Source organism: Olea europaea, unplaced genomic scaffold (genome assembly GCF_002742605.1).
Source record: "Olea europaea var. sylvestris unplaced genomic scaffold, O_europaea_v1 scaffold2290, whole genome shotgun sequence".
In the NCBI taxonomy this organism is placed as follows: Eukaryota; Viridiplantae; Streptophyta; class Magnoliopsida; order Lamiales; family Oleaceae; genus Olea; species Olea europaea.
In genome coordinates, this window is record NW_019240979.1 from 58,780 (window position 1) to 81,950 (window position 23,171).

At 31.9% G+C, this 23,171-nt stretch overlaps 1 protein-coding gene and 1 pseudogene across 2 annotated transcripts; both read left to right on the forward strand.

The window, feature by feature from the left end:
- Window positions 1-9,947: 9,947 nt before the first annotated feature.
- Window positions 9,948-12,735, forward strand: LOC111381341. 2 transcript variants are annotated; one of them, XM_023005124.1, is made up of 2 exons: window positions 9,948-11,582; window positions 12,217-12,735. In XM_023005124.1, exons 1-2 carry the CDS (start codon window positions 10,006-10,008, stop codon window positions 12,218-12,220), a joined length of 1,581 nt encoding a protein of 526 aa, XP_022860892.1. In that variant the 5' UTR covers window positions 9,948-10,005; the 3' UTR covers window positions 12,221-12,735. The 2 variants fall into 2 exon arrangements, with proteins under 2 accessions (XP_022860892.1, XP_022860891.1); XM_023005123.1 differs by having other exon boundaries at window positions 12,240-12,735.
- Window positions 12,736-15,663: 2,928 nt separating this feature from the next.
- LOC111381343 lies at window positions 15,664-21,551 on the forward strand (annotated as a pseudogene).
- Window positions 21,552-23,171: the final 1,620 nt, after the last annotated feature.

The window sequence follows — 23,171 nt, forward strand, 5'->3', positions numbered from 1 at the left end:
TGACGAATGTGGAACCTTCAATTGTAGAAGAACAACAGGAATACCACCAAAAGAAGGTAGATTCTTGAAAGTGTAGCTGTGGAAAATGTTGATATGGATGCTGGTGAAGATTGGTCACCTCCAGCAAAAAGAGCTATTTTGAAGTCAACTATTGACAGCCCACATTTAGAATTTGAATTTGAGAAAAGTATACAGTCAGAAAATCCCAGCTCAAATCCATTTACTTCAAACAAAATGAAAGAAAAAGTGTAGTAGAAGATGGAATGAAAAAGAATTGAGCTATTTTGTTAAAATAGCACCAATATGTGTATAAGAAAGCCAGCGTTACTTTTGGAAGATGATGTATATTTTTTTTCTATTATCTTCTGGCTTCTACACTTTTTGTGGTTTTCGACATCAATGAAATCAGTTTTTGTTCAATTTACAGCTGCATATTTATCAAGAGGAAAAAATAAATAAATCTTCATCTACATTAAACAAATAATATAAGAATTTAAAAAAACTTATAAAAATGATTATAAAAATGACGATGACACAAATATTTCTTATTTTTAAAAAGCTTCAAATACTTTTTCTAAATTCTACACATTCCACACTAATGATAACATAATAAATACAGAACTCGCGCAATGTAGGAGACGAAGACTAGAATTGTAAAATTTTCCGATACAATACGTACATTTTAGAAAAAGGATCATGATTGAGGATGGGAAAAAAAATTAAGGAGCTAAGGGTTTAGGGTCAAATAGAAGAGTACAACTTCTTTGTGACTCAGAAGACACTAAGTCGTGTTTTGTGGCATTGTAAAATCTTAATAAATTATTAGATGTTTTTTATTGATTTGTTTGAATCAAACTTGATATTATTTTCAATACATACCTATCAGAAATACAATCCTATAGCGTGTGAAAATACCTATCCTCATAATCCTTTGTCATATTCATATATCAAAAATTTAAAATCCCTCCATTACACAAACTTATAGGAACTAAGTACGATGAATGTGCTCCAACTAGCTTTAGATCAAAAATATGAATTTTTGCCTTTTAATACCTTGATCATGATCTCATTTGTTGTTCAAGAGGGATTTAACTCGCTAGGCCGTGACTTCAAGTAAAGACAAAAAACGTGATGTTAATGTCATTCATTGACAATGAAAAATGGTAGCATAGATGTTTTCAGGTTTTAGTATCACTGATATTAGAGTATCAATCTATGTGTCATGCAAGTAATATGACCTATTATAACTCTTGTTTGAGTCCCATTATTCAAAAACTCATTTTTTAAAATAATAAATTCATGTTTAACTATAGGATAATTAGCACAAAACGTCCTTATCTTTCGTTGTTTTTTGTGGAAAACGTCCATACCTTTCATTTTTTGGCGAATTACACCTTCATCTTTACCCTTTTTATGTAAGACGTTCTTCTGTCAACTCTTCGTTAAAATGCTCCATTAAATTAAAAGGTAATTAGCACAAAAGGTCCCTACTTTTCAATGTTATTGTGCAAAACGTCCATACCCTTCTTTTTTAGCATTATTAGCACAATAGGTTCCTACATTTCAATGTTATTGTGCAAAACGTCCCTACGTTTCTTTTTTAGCATTATTAGCACAATAGGTCCCTACATTTCAATGTTATTGTGCAAAACGTCCCTACCTTTCATTTTTAGCATTTTCACCTCTACCTTTCACCTTTCATTGCGCAAAAGGTCATTTTCATCAATTTTTCAATAAAATGACGACTTTACCCTTCTATTCAAATAAAACAAAAAGAAAAGAAAAGAAAAATAAATAATTAATTGCAATCATAGCCTAAATCTTTCAAAACATTACAGATAAATCATAAATTCTCCACTACCGCCACTTTCACAACCCCACCAAGCCACCACCTATAGATTCATATAGCACCACCTTTCGGTCACAACACCTATCTGACTCCACCGTCACCAGCCTCGCCTCACTCTCCCCAATATCCTCCTCCATAGTATTGGTCACCAATTTGTCCGAAATAACCACATTTACGGTGGAGGAGTCCGATGGGCATGGAGGCCGAAAAATGGTGTTATGTTAATTTATTGTTGGCAGCTTGATAGGTTGTAAAAGTGGTGATGGTTGATAATTTACGATTTCTTTGTAATTTTTTTAAAATTTAAAGACTATGGTTGCAGTTGGTAATTCATCTTTTCTTTTTGTTTTATTTGAATAGGAGGGTAAAATCGTCATTTTATTGAAAAATGGATGAAAATGACATTTTTTCGCAATGAAATGTGAAAGGTAGGAGCGAAAATGCTAAAAAATGAAAGGTAAGAACTTTTGCACAATAACATTGAAAGGTAGGGACCCTTTGTGCTAATTATACCAAAAAATGAAAGGTAAAGACATTTTGTACAATAATATTAAAAAATATTAACCTTTTGTGCTAATTACCTTTTGATTGAACGAAACATTTTAACGGAGAGTTAACAGAATGACGTTTTGCGCAAAAAAAGATAAAGATGAGGGTGTAATCCGTCAAAAAATAAAAGGTAGGGACGTTTTCTACAAAAATATCGAAAGGTAGGGACGTTTTGTGCTAATTACCCTTAACTATACATTTTTTTAATAAAATATTTTGCACTTAAATTCAAAAATTTTCTCTACTTTTTAACCACACATTCTTTAAAAAAATAACTATTAAAAACTCATTTTAACATAAAAATGGGGTTCAAACAGGACCAATATGATTCATTTTTCTAGCTTTAAGGCGATCTGTCAATCAATGATCCTTGCATACTTAGCACCAATGGTACTAAACAACATTACTCTTTCTCTTTTTGGTCTTTCTAATAAGAATCATGTTACATATACAATCTTGATCCACAATTCTCACTTAACAACATCAACATTACATTCATCCATTTCAAAAATTGTTTTTTTTTTTTTAAAAAAATAAATGGCTGAATTTTGATAACACCAACAATGTCAACCATTATTGTCAAGTATAATTGTACAAATAGCATCATTGTTCTAATATATGTTTCTTCTAATGTTATTTTTAAACTGATTGGAGAGAGAGAGGATACATACTCTTTATTGGAAAATTCAAACCAAAAGAGTAATTAGCATATAACATTCTTACCTTTCACTTTTTGGATTTTCACCCTTAATTCCACATTTTCATTATGCAAAATGCCACTTTTATCAAATTTATCAATTAAAAACTGGGAAATAACGAATATACTCTTCTATTTAAATTAAAAAAAAAAGAACTAACTATAACTATAGTCCCAAATTCTTTAAAAAAGCGCAAAGTAGTCCAAATAAATTATTAAAAGGACAATTGGTACATAATGCCCGTACATTTCACTATTATTGTGAAAAACGTTCATACATTTTATTTTATTTTTTTAACATTTACACCCTTAATTGCACCTTTAATTGCATAGATCATCATTTCTATTCATTTTCATTCTATTTTTCAATAAAAGCTGTGAAATAACAAATATACCCCTTTATTAAATATTTTTGTTAAAATTTATAATTTTAAATAATTTATTTAGGTCTCATTTGTACTTTTAATTTTATTTTTTTAATAATTTATTGGGACTCGTTCGTAAATTTTTTTAAAAATAGTATTTATAATTTTTTATTAATTTATTTGGGTTTTTTTTATTTAAATAGAATGGTATATTCATTTTTTGGGACTCATTTGCAATTTTCAGGATTATGCTTGCAATAAGTTCTTTATTTTTCTTTTTTTTATTATTTAAATAACAGGGTATATTCGTCATTTCACATCTTTTATTGAGAAATTGGATGAAAATGGATAAAAATGATGGTTTGTGCAATCAAATGTGTAATTAAAGGTAAAAATGTCAAAAATGAAAGGTATTAACTTTTTCATAGTAATAGTAAAAGGTGAGAACATTATGTGCTAATTACCATTTTACTAATTTATTTGTGACTCATTTGCAATTTTTGAAAAAATTTGGGATTACAATTGCAATTATTTATTTATTTTTCTTATTTAAATAGAACGGTATATTCAACATTCCACAAATTTTAATTGAAAAAATTGATGAAAAGGACCTGTTGTATAATGAAATATGGAAATGAGGATAAAAATGTCAAAAATGAAAATAAAAAATGAAAGAAGTGAAAGGTAAGGACTTATGTACTAATCATCCGAACTAAAATTATTATAGCTTTGCCCCTATTCTAGAATTTGAAATTAACTAGTAATAGGTAATTCGATTCCACTATGCGTACAGCTTACCTTATAGTGCTGAGGTGGAAAATGAGAAAAGATGAAACGAAACGAAAAAATGCCTAGTTTTGCCAAAAGTGACTTGACTGAAACCCATTTCTTCTCCAAGTTAAGTCTGCTTACCCATTTACGAAGAAAAACGAAGAGACCACTGCAATTTCCAAGCGACAACCCAAATAATTGCCGCCTGAACTGTAACACACTACTTCCTCTCTCCCCGCTGGCAAGAGACTACTGAATCAGTCAAACGTGTAGGGTAAGAAAAAAAGGTAGCAACTATACGATTCTTTGGTTTTTTATTATTCTCTTTTCTTTCTTTTATTTTTTAAATCTGCCAATGCTTACTTAGAAATTTCTTGTTTGATGGTATGCTGATGATGAAATACAATATTTCATTTTTTTTTTCAATTGTAGTGCATGAGAAAAAAATAGCTTGAAAATGTTGAGCTTGTTCAATTATCTTTGAGTTTCAGTAAATACAAAAAAAAAAAGTTTGGAAGGGTTAAACTTTTTCAATTATCTTTCAGTTTTGGTTATAAGAAAAAAATCAATTTGCTTTGACTATACAATTTGAACTAAAACAGCATTCGTTGTTGATTTTTGACAATGACATGGTTACATGTTGATGTGGTTGTTTAACTTAGTTGAATTAGATTAGTTCAACGGCAGGCAAGAATAGGGGAATATGTCATTGTTGTAGACAGAGGAGACATATGCTGTTGGAATGCCCAAAAAATGGAAGATGTCCAAATTGTGGCAAGGGTTCCGTCACCAAATTGTGGTAAGGGCTTCGTCAAATGAGTGGAGGTTGAAAAGAACAATGACAATAAAGGGCTATTGTTTCATTGTTGTACCTGCGACCGTAGATACTTCAAGTGGTGTAACAAATCCCTCAACGAAGAATTTCCATTACATGGTGATGGTAAATCAGGCAGCATCACAAATGGAGGTGAACACGTTGATGATTTGTCACACATGTTGAAAACGCTTGCTAAGCTAAGTGAGGAAAAAGATTTGGAGATTTTGCTAAAAATAAATATGCGCAAAGGGAAACAAGTTTCAGAAAATGTAATCTAAAAAGGAAGTATTAGGACGGTGATTGAATGGTTTCTACGTGGTGATCATTTGGAATTGTTAATCTAAAATCTTTGTAAATGTTTCTAATCACACAAGTGTTTATATATGACACTCTAGTATTTTCTTATGGAACTTGATTTTTAGCAAAATTGTAGTGATGTTTAAGAAGTACTGAAGATTGTTGTTGTAGCAATGTCATTTCATTTTACGTGGTTCTTGCTATGTCTTGTAGATGATGATCATGGGAATACATTCCTGCTCTTTTTCCTGTCTACATTTACCGGCTAGCTTCTTCTTGCCCGCCATCAGTGCTTGTGTCAATTTTTATTTGCTAGGTATTTTCATACTCAATTAGATAGGGAATGTTGCATTGTTATGATTTAGTTAGTTCATGTTGGAGCTAAAAAGGCAGCTTCTAGAGAATGGTTGTAATAGTTCCCTGAAGGCAGCTTCAAAAACAAAAAAGATTGAATAAAGGCAAAGTAAAGAAGGACTACCAGCTTGATGTTGTGCAATTTTTTGTAAAGAACAGCTGTTTACTAAACACCACTTGTCTATTGTATATACACATAACTCATGTGCACCGAGACATAGCAGGAACCACATAGAATGACATTTAGCACAAAGCTCAACCGACTTGCTGAACTCTTGCTGCCATTACGCACTTCCATTTTAATTACCATAATTTGGTAGCTTAAATGATAATAAGAGTTCCTCCAAATGAAATAAAAAAAATGCTTACTGCTGAAATGTTATAGAAAAAATTCTTATACTTTGTATCAAGGACCACAGACAGATATTGTATAGCTAGCCACTGAACCATGAATTGCTATTATATCCTCCTACATTTATTTTCATACCCCGCCTGTTGAGATGCTTTAGAAGGTTTAAGTAGTGGTCTCCTCGATGAACCAGCATTTTGAGAGGCCATTGCAATACCACTTTCAACAGCTTGATAAGACATTCCGAAACTTGGTATCTCAAAAAGACTTCAAGGACCTCCAGCAACAATAGCCCGAGGAATAGAATGGGTAGCACTTGACATCCAACCTGCTAGGGCACTTGGAAGAGGCGATGGTTGGAATAGCTGCATTCATAATGTTGTAGCAAGTAAATTGGAGACAAAAAATGAAATTAATTGTTTGTATGGGAAAAAAAATACACAGTTTAAACCATGAAATCCAATAGGGAAAATACTCATTGTGAACAATCTAAGTGTCTCCCCAACGACTTCAAATTGTGTTCTACCGTTGTATGGAAAATTGGTATAGTAGTGTGACATTGCATTACCTAACATAAACATTAAAAATGGAAGATGTTAACATTGGAATGTGATAAATATGCATTTGAAACCATATACTTACCTTCGTAATTGACAAAAACACTTGAAGTTGACAAGGGAATGAAATTTGAATTGTTGTGTTAGTGCGTGACCTTCCTTATCAGCCTACATGACATGAAAATTGAATTAAAAAGATGCCTCCGATACATTAAGCAACAATAAATACTTACAAATATTGTGAGTATCGAATATTATGCTTGTTGCTTGGTCTGAACGATAGGTACATCGTGTCCAAGATTGCTTTACGTTGCTCTCGGTCTCTAACCTTTGCTTGAAGTTGATGATGCCTGCACGACATGGGAATAATTCGTATTTGATATTCATTTAGACGAATGTAAGACATAGCCCAAAAAGTATTTTTAAATAAAAATTACCTTTGATTTCTTTGAGCTCGACTCCAACGGGCTTTTATTACGTAGTTTCTTTGCCATACCCTTCCTCTTTGAGTACTTAGGATCTTGTATGCTCTCACTGCCTATATCATGTGATGTTCTAGATTGGGAACCTAAATGCAAACTAGTCTAGGAAATGCTATTACTTCCACAGCTCGACTTCATAGATATTATGTCTTTAGATTGCAATCTAATCCAATCCATGAACACAAGTTTGCTCTTCGTTATCTGCAACAATTTCTGCCAACTTTGCAAATACATCACACATTCTATCATACCTCAACTGGCTACGAGTGCTAACCAAATCATCGTAGTTCACAACGATCCTCATGTGGGCTCTACTAACATATCTTCTCCATCTCCTCAATATGTACATCTCTGGTAATGATGTGACGCCATTATGCATCAACACTGATATATCATGTCTATACAAAATTTCACAAAACTCGAATAGGTGACAACTACAAATAATATTGCCATCCCCTGCATGAAATGTGACAGAAAACTGTATCTTTCTAACATTTTCTTCGTAAATAAAATCCTCTTCAATCGTATGCGTCTTTTTCGAACATTTATTCAATGTAGATGTCACATCACAGTACACCTTCCTAGTTATCTCATCCTGAAATTCCTGGAACTTCGAAATAGTACAAACTTTCTGAAATTAATTTTCCATTTTATATTTTTTTGCATAAGGCACCATTTATGAGTAAGACTTAAAATATGCTTGAAATTCCTTTTCAACTTTATTTTGTAATGCTCGTTCGTATTGTTCAATGAACTGCTTCAACGATATCTTAGAATGCACATACCCATTGAAAAATGTATTTATACTCTTACTACGTTAAGTTGTCAATATCCTTGTCCAAAAAGTCGTTTTCAAATAACATGGCACCCAACAACCGCTATTCTCATACAATGCTAACAACTATTCATTATCATATAAGTTATATATATTGAGCATAATTTTCCAACATTCCTTAAATTCTTCAACAAAATATGTATCATACACTAATCTGTGTATAGAAGAAAAAAGTTGAGCCCTTATCGATGTGTTGTCTTCTATATGTTCTACAAACACTATCTATACCTCGTATTTGGAACAACTATCTAAATTGCATTTTGCATAACCTTGTCGTGATCAGTAATAATTTTATTGGGAGCTTGAGTGTAGTATCAAACGTCACTACATCCATAAACTCCTTATATGCTTGCCCACATCTATTATCTCCCTAAAAAAAATTCTTTAGTCGTGACTCTTTGTCTAAGTCCATACAAAAGTAAAATCTCGAGCACCGTACTTGCATTTGTGAAAAATAGGATTGTATTGCTTCGGCATCTCTTTCACCCAGTCTCAATCACTTCACTTGTTCAATATAATTTTGACAATCCATTTTTACGCAAGTCGAATTCTCATATACACATGCTTCAACAACTGTAGAATTGTAACTCTTGTGTAAAAGAATTCCGGCCATGTCGTTTACTTCAAGCATACGTTTAACATTTGCACTCAAGTCTCAATTGTATCAATAAAACCTAGATTTCGAAAGATTTGTTTTATGATTGTGTTCGAGATAGACTACAAATTTTTCATATTCCACAAATATGTGAAGAAGCAGTCAGTCTTGCTTTGCAACCTGTCGAATTGTTGGTTGCGGTTTCAAAGAAGAGCTTGTATTATTGTTTCTTCGTCCCTCACGAAAACATGTTAATATAACGTATCTCACTACTCCTTCCTCCCCCTTTTCTAGAATTCCATTGCCTAATCGAAAAACCTATGTTATATGTGTACCTCTTGTAAAATTCAAACCGCTTTTTTTTCATTTTTAAACTTGATACCCACCTCAAGCACAATCGCACAATCTCCTCCTAAGATATCATCTCCCAATGTGATTATATTGTCCATATTGTTCTCATTATTGGATTCTACAAAAACTTCATCATTTGATAAGTCCACTAGTTCGTTTCCTACAACATATTGAATGGGAACGTTCTCAGCATTAAAACAAAATTAAATTTGGAGTATTGTTAATATATAAATGAATTCCCGATTTCAAAAATATTAGAAATAATATAACATATTAACCAATAGGAAAATTTAGAATCATACAAAAATTACTTATATTTTCGAACACCACAAGTTCAAAATATTATGGAAACCACCTTTATCTGTCATTCCTTCGACCCCTATGATACTGCAATTACTTAAGTAGGCGAATCTCCACCAAAAATCTGATTTTCGTTGGATGTGTAGAGTTGCGGTAACACGATCGCGTCCTATATTGGGATTAATCGAAGATTTTAAGGTTCGAGTTATCAATGGCGGGATGCATGTGTGTTGGCCGAAAGATTATTAAGGTGGGAAGAGGTGCCCATAAACTGCACTCGAATTCATCGGCGCAAAACGCCAAATGAATTGATTTGGGGCTAGTTTAGGTGGAAAACCGATGTTGCAGTTCTTTTTAAAAGATTAAAAACTTTTAAGTGCCACGTCAGCAATTTTTGAATTGCTGTACACAAAGTTGTAGGAAAGTAGTGTACAAAGAGCATTATTCATTTTTCATAAATTGTTACAAAGGATAAAGATATTTATACGAAATCTTGATGATAAAATGGTGTACTAACTTTCACAAAATTAGCGGATCCCATGTGAATTTAAAAAATGTCTGCTTGCAATCTCCACCCCTACTGTGAGTAATAAGATAGTTTGTAAAAAAAGCTTGTACATGTAGCATGATCATTGTTATAAATACCTGATTTTAAGGTTTACGAGAGAAAGAAGTACAAACCATAATTTCTCAAAAAAAAGGAATTTGTTTGATAATTGGGCTTTTCTGGACTGGGCTGCTGCTAAAATGTTGCCTGGTTAAAAGTTGGATATGAAACCAACAATGACTTTGGGTTGGCCAGATATTCGTCATTTTTTCTTTATCCGGTGAAAAGGAATGGCCGTTGCCGCTGCCTCTCCCTCCGGCGAAAATGGAGAAATCCATGTATGCCAACTCGCAGAGACATCGGAGCCACCATCTCCCTGTTCTTCGAGTAAGTCTTTTGCCTATGTTCTGGCAGAACCATCAATTCCTTCCATTCCTCACAAGGAACTTACGGTGTACAGAGAAGAGCCATGTATAGCGTTGTCAGATAATGAAATTCAGAAGCTTTCAGGCTCTTCTAAATATACTTTGATCGGTAAATTTTCTAATGGAAAGCCTCAATTAGCACAGCTGAGAACCACTTTCGATTTTTTAGGGTTTAAAGGGGCTTTTACAGTAGGTCTTATTGATTCCAAACACGTTTTGATAATTTTTACCCTAGAAGAGGATTATATAAGACTCTTCCTTAATCCTATCTCGTGTGTTTGTGGTTATCCTATGAAAGTTTTTAAATGGACGATCAATTTCAATCCTAGGGTTGAATGTGCTATAGTTCCAGTATGGATTTCATTGCCCAATTTTCCGATTAATTCTTTCGAAAAATCTGTACTCTTTTCCATCGTGAGTGACATTGGAACACCTTTGATGATGGATGAAGCCACTGCAAATCAATCCATGGTAAGCAATGCCAGGGTCTGTGTTGAGTTGGATCTGATTCTACCAAGAATACACCGAATCCATATAAATACTGCAGAATATTCATTCTGGCAAGAAGTTGTATATGAAAATATCCCGACCTATTGCATTCTCTGTTTGCACCAGGGGCATACTGTACACGAATGTTACCTGTTTGATAAAATGTTTAAAAGAATAATATCTGCCGCTGCCATTAGTGATAAGAAGTGCAATAAAAATGAAAATGCCAGCAGAGAAAACGAGAAAGAGGAATCCTCTTCTAGCTTTGTGAAGGAGAGAGATGACATCTCACAAGCTGATTCATTCAGTAATGTTGATCAGTCAAGGGATGTGGAAATGGACAGTCGTTGTAGCTTCTCTTCGGCCAGTGCACGAACCAATAAAACAAAGAGAAGGCGAGAGAGAAAGCGAATGAGAGAGGGAAAGAGAAAGGGAAAGAGCGAGACTACCTTTGTTCTATGGGAAAAACCACGTGTTGGGTTTGTCAAATTGAATACCGATGGCTGTTTAAAGCGGTTGGAGATACCTAGCGGTGATTCTTCGGGTGGGGGAATCCTGAGGGATCATGAAGGGGATGTGCTATTCACATTTCACGAATACTATGGGACTTCTTGTTGTTCTGCATTAGCTGCTGAATTGAAGGCATTATTGACAGGATTAAAAATCTGTCATGAACGTGGTTATAAGAATATTTGGGTAGAATTAGATACGCAACTTGCTGTTAAACGCATCTCTGATCCAGCTACGGATTCACGCCCTGGCCGTAACAGGAAGGTGCAATACCTGGTGGATGAAGTTCGGAGCATAAGTTCCTATCTAAATGTTCATTACACAAACATCTACAGGCAAGCTAATAGTGCAGCAGATTTCTTGGCTAATGAGGGTTTTCGTACTAAAGAAAGGAGAATCATGGAGGAAAAAGAACTTCCAGAAGGCCTCAAAGAGATTTTAAGGTTAGAAAGCCTTAATACTCCATATGTCCGGAAATTACGGGTAAAAGATTCAAGATGATCTATGAATTCTTCTGTTCACTTGCCTGTGCTCATGTAATGGAGATGTCTTGTTTTCTCCTCCTCAATCTTTTGTTGTTCTGGAGGTTTGGTTTTGTGCATCTCACTTTTCTACTAGTTTTTGTTAATCAACATGTAGGGATTCTTGCTAAACCTCAACCTAGATACAGACCTTCTTGACCAGTAAAGTAATATGGTTGTGTAAAATATAAACTAAAGAAGTTGAAACAAAACTTTTTTAAACTTCTCCAATCAAATTTACTCTACAAAATCACTTCGATCGTCCTCATGCTATACGATATGTAGTATTTTCTCGAACTTTGATTTCTTTCACTGTATTGAGTTAGTCATTATATATATACCTTGAAAATCCAAAGTTTTGACGGAAATAGCTGAGAAAATGAGTCATAACTAGTCTCAAATCTCACTGTCAAGTCGTGCAAAATCAGTCAAGGAAACTTGAGATTGGTGGTAGAGCACAAAGATGAAATAAAATTGTAAACAATGTTGTTATTATCTTCTCTCCCTTCTTTCGACTGGCCTTGTGCTCTTATGATATGTTTGATATGTTGAATAGATAATTATTTGTCTGCACACTAGAGCAAGCGGTAGACTGCTCGGCCAGTGAAAGAGGACTATGCAACGGTCCAAAGCCCTCAGTCAGACTAGGTTGGAGTGTGTGAAATGAAATGAATACGGTTGTGGTTAAGCATACTTCCCTCCGCCGATGTTTTTCTTAGGGTCAAAATGATTGGTATTAACTCAAATCGTCACCGATGTATGATGAAAAAGAGAGAGAAAATCAGCCCAACTACAACTAAGCATATCAAGTGAAAAAACGTGCAGCCATATTGTGGGATGCCTACGAGGAATAAAGCACAAAATACACCAATAATAATTTGACTAAGGCTCTGAATTGGTCGAAGGGAGTCACACTTTGCCATAGCAATCATGTACGCCTCTTGAGACCAAGGCTTGAGTAGGATGGTGAGGATTTGGAGAGACCTTTGTTTGTTTGAAACTAAACATAGAATTGTCGTTTATTTCAAATTCAAAGCATTGAATTGCATGGCTATTGTGAAAATACCATCTTAAAAGGTGATTGTGCATAATTAGAACGAGATTTCAATTATTAACCAATCCAAATAATGAAGTTTAAAACAATTTTCTCCAATTTTTTATATATATTTATACAAAATTCTTTTCTTCACATCTCAATTTTTTTTTGTCGGAAGTAAAATGAGTTCATGATTCATATTTTATGTTAAAGGTCTAAGTAAACATTCTTCAAATTAAAAAATAATATTTATTATTTAAAAATAAATTTTACCTTATTCTCAAAATAAGTAAAATAGTTGTTACTTTTAAAATAAGTGACCAATAAAAAATTAATAAAGCTTAAAACAATTTTCTCAGATTTTTTATATAGATTTATACACAATTCTTTTCTTCACATCTCAAATTTTTTGTTGAAAGTAAAATGAGTTCATGATTCATATTTCATGTTAAAAGTTTAAGTAAACATTCTTCAATTTGAAAATTGATATTTTTTATTTGAAAACCGTAGTCTCAAAATAAATAAAATAGATGTCACTTTTAAAATAAATAACCAATAAAAAATAAATTATCTTGTGCAACTTAGGGTTATTTGATAAAGTTTTTGACCAAAAAAATAGTAAATTTTGATAAAAGTTGATGTAGTGTATTGTCAAAAATTGATAAAAATCATGGGTCACATTAGATTTGAGATTAAAATTGAATTGGAATGGTTAAAATTTGATAAAACTTCAATTTTATTTTTTATTTTTTTTCAATACAAACACTTTTTTGGCTTGTAAGTTAAGCGAGCTGCACTATAAATTTGAAAATAAGAAAATGAATTATCTTTAATGAGTGTTGTAAAAATTGATGATTATGAAGTCTTACCCAGTCTTAAAGATTTATTTTAATCAACTGTAACTCTTATTTTGAATTCTATAAATAAAGGGCATTGGTTCTTAACTTTTTTGTTTTCTCGAATTTATAACACACTATTAGTACGATTCTTTTAAAATTATAGCAAATTAGCTTGAAGGTAGTCTATAGCTAATCTCAAATCACATGTTTTATTTATTTATTTATTTATTGTAGCTTACATTAATAATTAATTTTCATGGATTGACTTCTGCCCCAATTAATTTTCATTATCACATAGCAAATTGGTTTTTGCCTAATTTTTTGTCTACAAATTTTGAAAATTCAATCACCAAATTATGCATGCCCAATCATCATATAGTAGAATAAGCAATCATAATTACGCACTTCCAATCACTGTAATTAATTTGTTTGCTTCTTGTTTATCATTACCTCATTGTTTTTTTTTTTTTTTTTTTTTTTTTTTTTGTTTATATGAGTATACTTTATGAATTTAATATTCGTATATTTGTCTATTATAAAAAATTGTTCCTTCATAAAGAGACATACTATTATTAATGATTTAGTTAGATTTTACAAGTTCCTAAAGAGCATAACACTCCGATTTCAATATTTTCGAAGAATGTTACTTGTAGATCTGTCTATTATAAATATTTTGTTGCTTCTGAAATAAAATAATATTATAATTAATATTTTAATATTAATTGCTCCAAAAGAGAGTGATATTACAATTTCAATAGTCTAGAAGAATATTGACCGATTTTTATGCAAAATATCAAATTTAATTACTCAATTTATTTACATATCCATTCTTTTGCATAGATATCCATTATTTTGCATAAGTACTTATATTCTAGTTAAGTTTTACTTGCTCGTGAAGAGTAAAAATTTACATATTTTATTAATCTAAACAATAATATATTATGGCTCCTTAAGAGCGTAATATTATAATTATCAATATTTCAGAAGAATATTGATTTATTGCTCTTGAAGAAGCAATAAAAAATGTAACATGCTATCGACATAGTACATGTCACAAATAATATATATCTCATTGTGTTTTTGAAGAAACACAAATTAAACAACTCAATACTAGGTTATAATTTTTAAAGAAAATTAAATTTTTATATTATAATATTCAAGAATAATAATAATTTATTACTCTTGGAGAGTATGAATTAATTTTCAATATTTCAGAAGAATATTAATATCTTGTTTTTGAAGAAACAATAATTAAAGATAATGTATTCTCGAAGTAGCACATTTTCAAAGAATATATTATTTTGAATTCATGCTTATCTCTGAAAGAAACATATAACTAATGTCATGAGGATATTGATCAATTTTACTACTTGAATGATATATGATTATATAAGGTTTAGTCGTATTCTTCGAAATTAAATAATTGAATTATATCCATATTGAACCAGAAATTCAATTGACTTTATTGTTTGACATGACTAGTTGGATTATTTCTGGATTAATAATAATACAAAATTCCAAATTCAAATAGATACTCAATGGAGAACAAGAAGATTCTACAATCCAATGAAATCCTATATGATGTTTATGTTGGCATATGGTCGACTTAATCCTCAATGTTTTGATCATAACAAACAAGATTATTTTTATTTCTAACAAATTCCTTTTAGTGATAATGGTTCAATGTTCAAATCAATCATGTATTATCGGACTTCAAATGAAGATCAAAGTGAAAGCCCTGTATTCAAGTCAAATTATTCGAGACAAAAAGTTTAAGAGATAAATGCCAAAAAAAGATCAAGATCAAGAGAATGAGAGACTACATCAATGAAAGATCAAGACAAGCATACTTCGGAGTAAAGACTTGATTTCTTAGACAAAATGTAAAGGTACTAATGCTTTGATATTTGACAAAGAATAGTTAAGCTCAAAATCTTGCTATGCATTAAAAATAATATTTATGTACTAAGATTATTCGAATGCAACATTTTTTATCAAACATGAAAATGACTTTTAAAAATGATATATGGATTTTAAAGACATTTTTATTATGAAAATTTAGTTAAAAATATTCTCCAAAAGTCTATACACTTCAAAACTTTCAAATCGGAATGAACGATGCCAAAACATGAAAAGACCGCACTGCCGGAGCGATCAACCGCCCAGAGAGGCGGTCAACCGGACTCCTCCAACGGTCCAGAATTTGACCGTTCGGATTTCTAATTTTTACTGTACAAACGGTTATATTGGTCTTCCGGACGAGTCATCCGCAAATTCAGATTTTTTTAACGTTTTGAACTCTATAAATACCCCAACCTCTTGCATTATTTATCATCACTTCCAAGAGCATTAAATTGAGATACTTCAAGCTTTAACTCTCTACTCCTTATTTATCTTTATCAATTCATTCACTTTTTAAAAACTTTTGATTGAGTTTACTTTTGAAAATCATTGATCAAAGTTTTTCAAACCTAACACTTGAGCTTTACTTATTGTCATTTATTAAAGTGTTAGCCTACTTTTCTCCATTGTACTCAACTTTGAATATATCTTTATTGTGGGAGAAGATTCCTTTTTGTAAAGCTTACTTTTGATTGAATTGTGGATTGTGTTGAAGTCCCAAAAAGTTCATCGGTTGTAAAAAGATCGGTGCTCCTTGATTGTAAGTCATTGGAAGCGTTGTAAGGGTTGGATTGCACCGTAAGTCAATCAATATAGTGAAAAATGTCTTGCTTGTGACGGAGAGCTTGGTAATGGAGGACGTAGATCGGTTGAGTTGGATCGAATCTCCTATTAAATCGTTTGCATCTTTATCTCTTTTACTTATTAGCTTTACATTATCTTCATTATTCAATTTCATATTTGTGCAATAGATATATCTAGAATTAATTTTCGAAAAAGTTTTAATAAACAATTCACCCCCTCTTGATTAGTCATTCTTAGACTTTCAGTTTATTCTATATATATATATATATATATATCTTAGATGATTGCATGGTATTTAAAATATTAAATTTGGGAAATTACTGCTCAAATTTTAAATTATGAGCATAGTTTCCAGATTATAAGATTAAGATGATGTATTTTGTTAATGCTAGTGATCCTATAGATCAACATTTTTATAAGTGTTAGTTGAGGGGTCAATAAATGGTTTAACAGTATTGCTTTTTAAACTCTTCCAATTAATTTAAATAAGAACAAATTAGTTCCCATTTCTGTTTAGGGAACGAAGATGGAGCAATTAGTAAAGAGGGTCACATTAAGAAGACGTATACTGTTGATGAGTATTTAGACATAATAAATTATAAAATCTCAAAAGAGGTTCAGGTAACTGATATTTTGAAAATTGAGATATCTCAAGAATTGTGTCATTATGGAGAAATAAATAAAATTGAAAATAAAAAGTTGTCATCAACAATTTTGCACATGATGTAATGCATCATATAATGAGAAATCAAAATAAATTTGTCGAAACTTATCGATCAAAGTAATGATTAACCAAATAAATGACTTGATCAAATTGAAATTAAAATTACTAGAGAAATCTAAAGTTTTAGAATTTAAAATTCGAAAATCTAAAGATATATACTTGTACGAAAAGGAATTGAGAAAAATGAAGTCGTATATATGTAATACACAACTCTCAATTAGTAAAATTCAAAAAGAACGTGATGAATGAAATTAAGAATCCATGTCATATTATTTTGATGATGAATGAAATTTGAAATACGGTATAGTCATTTCATCTATCATGATATTACTTTTATTCCTAAAGAATTTAATATACTTGAAGCATAATTAAAGTGATATTATTATGAAGGGGAGTAAATACTTGTTATACTCTTTTTTTTTTTTAACCAAGGTTTTGTCATATTGGGTTTTCCTAGTGAGGTTTTTAATGAAACAATTTTTGTAACATACTTAAAAGAATAATATATTATTTTTCGTTTATTAGGATTTTTCCCACAGAGTTTTTATAATAATGTTTTAATTAGGTATATTCTTTATGTAATGAATGTCCACAATATGTAAGATATTTAACCTCAAAATAATACTCTAATATATATGAGGCTCTTGAAAAGATTAACAAGAGTTATTTTTGAATCATCATATTACTACAATCATCAAAGGTAGACAAAATATACCTTATGAAGATGGTATTATTTAAAGACTATACAAGACAACATGAGACGTATTTTACGAAAAATTGTAATATTGAAGATATTGACTTAGAAGATATGTATCATTTGATACAAGAATTGAAATCAGTGGAAATAGTTCGTTTGTTTGTTTTTTTCTTTTTCCTCAAGTTTTATCCCTCTAGGTTTTCTTGACAAAGTTTCAACGAGGCAACATTTTATTACTTCAAATTATTTTTACTATTTTTTTATTTGTTGCCATTTTTGTCCCATTGACTTTTTGCCCAAAAAAAAAAAAAGTTTCCAATGAAATAGTTATTGTAAAAATAATCATTAAAAAGAGGGTGTGTTGTAATACTATATGATAAATATTATTGACAGTGTAGCCTTATCATGATACATTGATAAGTTTTATTTAGTTTAAAAGATCTATTTCATTCTAATTGTAACTCTTATTTTGCACTCTATAAATAAAGGGGCATTGATTTTTAATAAAATACACAAGTTTGTTTGCTTTTCTTTTATTCTCTCTAGTTTATACCAATGAGAAGCTATAAATTAAATTTTCACTACTTTTTGCAACCCTATCCTCAATCTCTTAGCACAAAAACAAAGTGAAGAAGAGAATAGCCCCCCAGGGCACATCCAAGTTGGCGGAACAATCACATTGGGGGGTTCTGGAACTAAGTGTGGGGAGTTCGATTCCTGGTTGGAGCAGCCAAGTGATGTAATAACCAGAGGAAGGGTTGGAGCAGCTTGGTGATGTAATAACCATGGAGGAGGATTCCTTTGGGGAAGGAGTAAAAGCCATGTGGGAACCTGGGAACCAACAAGGGCACAACCTACGATTTACCTCCACTAGTCAGTGAGGGGCCGGGGGCTAGAGGTCCAGGATTTAGTCCGGCTAAGCTGGGACACCTGGGTTTAAAAAAAAAAAAAAAAAAAAAAAAAAAAAAAGTAAGTGAAGAAGAGAACAAAAATGGCAACATTTTTCTCTCTTTATCCTTCTACTTCCTCTTCTCTTCTCTCTCGAAACCCCAAAACAACACTTTTCTTTGCTAAATCGAAATTCAACTTATATATTCTTGAAGAAAATATTATTATCTGTAAACTCAGTTCTACCAACTAAAACTGACTAAAAAAATCCCATAAACAATGCAGATTTTCTGGTAGTGGCTGAAAGATGAAGGAGTGGTGTCGGCCATGACTCCGGTAAGGCTGCGGGTGGTGCTAGATGGCCTTGGACATGTGGCCACGATGGATGTTTCCGAAAACAAGGTCATTTTAGAGGTGCCCAATGGATTAATCCAGATACTGTTTTAGTATCAGAGATTGGAAATGTGTGCTCTTAATTGAAACCCTGGATTTCCATTGCTCTATTTTTGCTTAGAGAGAGGCGTAGGGAAGATTATGGAAAACTTACATTGATATTCTTCTAGAGTATATTGATTCCACTATATTTTGGTGGGTTTTCTTTTCCTTCAAATTTTCTCTATGAATTTGTGTTCTATGTTTAATGAATGTTATAAAAGGCATTTGCATCTAAAGTTACTATTAAGCGGAGCCAAATGTGATCCTAATTGTTTATAGATATTTTTTATATTTTGGATTTTTTGAGTTTGAAGTTTTATGTTGATAAGCGTTGTTTTATATGTTATTCCAGAGCAGGTTAGAAGAAGAGCTTTCTGATAGTGTAATTTCTTCCTAAAGCATGGTGTTCAATTAAAATGATTTAAACCTTACGGAAATAAGAGTTTCTTTCAAAACATGTTTACTTAAAAAGTAACATATCATTGGAACATTTTATATTCATTAAACGACATTAAGAGCCTAGAAGAATGTGAATATCTCTGCTGGCTGTTCTGGATAACCATAATTGAACTCGAAATTATTCTGAGGTTATGCAGAAACTCAACTACTGAGCACAACATTGGGTGTAAAAGAGTATGTTCAAAATGAAATTGAAGAAGAAATCATACTTCCCAACAAGTAGTTCTTCCCTATTCCTATAACATCGAATGATTTCTTTTGGGCATTTTGGTTACTCGGATTAAGGCATTTTCTCGTCTTCGCAATCAAAATCTTGTGATAATCCCCTTTGCAGACTTGGTAAGATTTTAAGGCTTTAGGGATTTGTCTTTAAATAGTTGTAAATTCCCAGCTTACGCTTGTCTGGGGCACATTTTGTATCGAATTTTTAGCCAAATTTATACCGTAGTACAGTGTATGTCAATGATATTGCCGTTATTTTTTATTGAATCAAGTAAAATTACCGATATGTCCCTTCACATAAAATTTGGTTCGCTTTACAAAATGGTAATTCCAGTAATTTGCTTCCTATGTAGTCAGTAGTTACTACACAACTGGATCCCACTTTTCTTTGAAATGGTCAAAAAATGTATTAAAACCTAGCCAAAATGTGCCCCGAAAAAGTGCTAAGTTAGAAATTCATTAAGCATTAGATTAGTTATCATTTGAGAGTCATTTTTTTCCTAATACTTCCATAATATATAAAATGCTAGTATGCTAGATGCAATTTATTCAAAAATATATATTCATGATTTCATGATTGAATCAATTCCATACCGATTCCAAATTAGAGGAATGTTATGGTAAAACTTCGAACTATATGTGAAGCAATTCGGCACAAATTGATACCGACTCCTCAAAATTTAGTAAAAACGTCAACGATTACTGGCTTATTTGTCAAAAAAAAAAAAAATACAGTACGTTATAAAGAATTAATTGATCTTACGGGATCCCTATCCACCAAAATTTTGACTTCTGGTTCTGGCGAATTTAACATTCTTTGAATCTTAGATCAATCACGATGCCTAAGTTACTAAGAAGATCATACTTATGAGGTCGGAGGACCATTGGATTAGCTCTTTTCTTTAAGGAGCCCATTACCACTCAAGGATGGCGAGCGGGTGGATTTCATTACCCATAACAGCAACATATACAACACATTTTAGATTAGCGGGCGGCACAGGCGGTGCTACTGGTTGGTTTACAGACGAGCTCATGTCCCACGTGAAAGAGCTAATATAATGCAGATATCAGGTTAATATTATCCTATTATTATATTATGCTTGTAAAAAACTTCACATGATTCATATAATGGACCAAATGAAAGAGTACAAGAGCAATCACTTTGGGACACAATATACTCAATTATCGTTGATTCGGGCATGTTTATTCAATATGATTTGAATAAGAGCAGTGCTGATATGGCTCTAGACTACAGGTTCATTGACTCGAAGTCGGATTGTGATTCATTCACGTTGATGCTGGGTATATCATACTCAGACAATTTTTTTTTGGTGACAAATTGGATATAACGGAGCTAAACAGCTTAGGAGAAACTGCGTCCTTTGACATTAAGTTGGGACAACCTCCTTCACCAGCTATGCTTCCATATCTATAGCTGGTAGCACTTGAAGGAACTGATACTTTTCTACAAGAGTATTTTTAGAAACACTACTTGGAGCCACCTCGAGTTGCCTATTAGCTGTGCCAATGAGGAGCTTGTATGTTAAGTAGTACGAAATGCATGCAAATCTACACTTTCTGGCTATCCTACCACTATCAAAGAGGTAACTTTATCCTAATAATTTTGAGATTTACCAAATAGTAAATGTACTGACAGGGTAAAATGTAGGATGAAAAGCTCAAGGAAGAAGGGAATCTAAATCCTAGTCTTGAAATAGCCTTTGGAATAAGAGGGGGAGAGAAAAATGTATCGCAACATATTGATGATATCTTTAGAGAGAGAGAATCGGAATTGGATGAACTTGAATATTACCAAGAAAGGAGGATCAAAGATCTTGGTTAGGTTAGGGAACTAGGTGATATAATCTTCTGGGAGTGCAAGTAGCTTCTGTTAATCTGATTATGGTCGAGTGGGATCATGTAATAGTACATCGAAGAACGCTACAGTTGCTTTCATTGGTCAAAGAAGTGAATACTTCAATTCATACTCAGGGAACGTTTTGAGAAAATATTTTTGTTTTGCTAGTTGCAAATTTTGGTGGATTTAGATCAAATATTTCAAATCTCAGAGCACTATCATATTGAGCATTAACTTGATACATGATATGTTCTTTGAAACGCACTTCAAGAGTGTAAACAAATTGCATTTTAACTATCTTTTTTTTTGTAATGTGTGCCTATGAAATGTAGTTAAATTCATGTTTCCATGTTGTACTGTGCTCTTACAACCACAGAATGTTTTACTATTACCTTAAGGGATTCGAGATAGTCTGTCTATGTGGAGGTTTAGATGAACTCCTACTCCTTAATTAACAAAAGCCAAGAGTTGAAAAGTGATTGGCATAAAACATTTCTTCTAGTTCACACAGGATAGAGGAAAGAATGAACACGAGAAATCGACAAAAGGCACACCAATAGGTATAACCATTTTGAAGTATTCCTAGGGATAATTACGCAAGGTTTTCATGACAGAGTATGACCCTTTGAAAATCCACAAGTGCATGGAATCGTAGTCAAATAATGTAATGATAAATAGAGTATCAAACTCACGAAAACTATGTGTTTTTTCGAGTTAAAATTAATTACTACTTTAATCGAATAGCAAATAAGTTGTTTGATGTTTCTATGTTAACTCCTAAATTATCAATTAAATATGTTATTTTGATTTTTCTATATTAATCTTTAAACTATCAATTAAACTAGTCAATAGCAAATAAGTTGTGATTTTAGTATATTAATCCCTTAATTGAAAGCCTATCTCATTAGTGATAAAATCTAATCCCCTCATGTGACCCTTCTATCCCTCAATGAAAAATGCAATCATGATAAATGCATTAACAAGTGTTAGAGCATCTATTAAAACCATATAAAGTATAGAGATATATCTCTGTCCTCTATTGAACCTTACAATGTTTATTATATTATGCTTAAACCCTATTGTCTCTCTCGATAATAATAAAATCCACTAACCATTCAATTAGTGATCAAACAATTGAAAAGAATGATAAAAATGATATTAAACATCCACAAATCAAATGAAATTAAAGCCAAATAATTAAATAAAAATTGAAAATATCATAACAGAGGTTTATCTCATTCTAACAATGTGTAAAACTAGCATAGCATATAAAAATTACAAGAAATCGTATTAAATGTATAGAACATTATCAGGAATAGTGAATTAATGAATAAAGGAAGATGAATCTTGATGTTTGATAAATTTTCAATAATTCTTTTGCTTCTTTGCCCACAAATCCCATCTTTATTCTCCAATTGATAAGCTTTTAGACTCTGCCTTTGAAATCTTCTCACAATATATGATTTTGCCCATCTTTTATGATGTAAATTGATGGAATATTGCAATATAAGATGTATACGAGAGTTATCTAATATGTATTTGTTGACACACTGAAAGTGCAGTCCAAATCAAATAGCCCAGAGAGTGAAGCTCAATTGGAGAGTCCTAGATAAAGGTCCAAACAGGATTATTGATAAATGCAGTGGA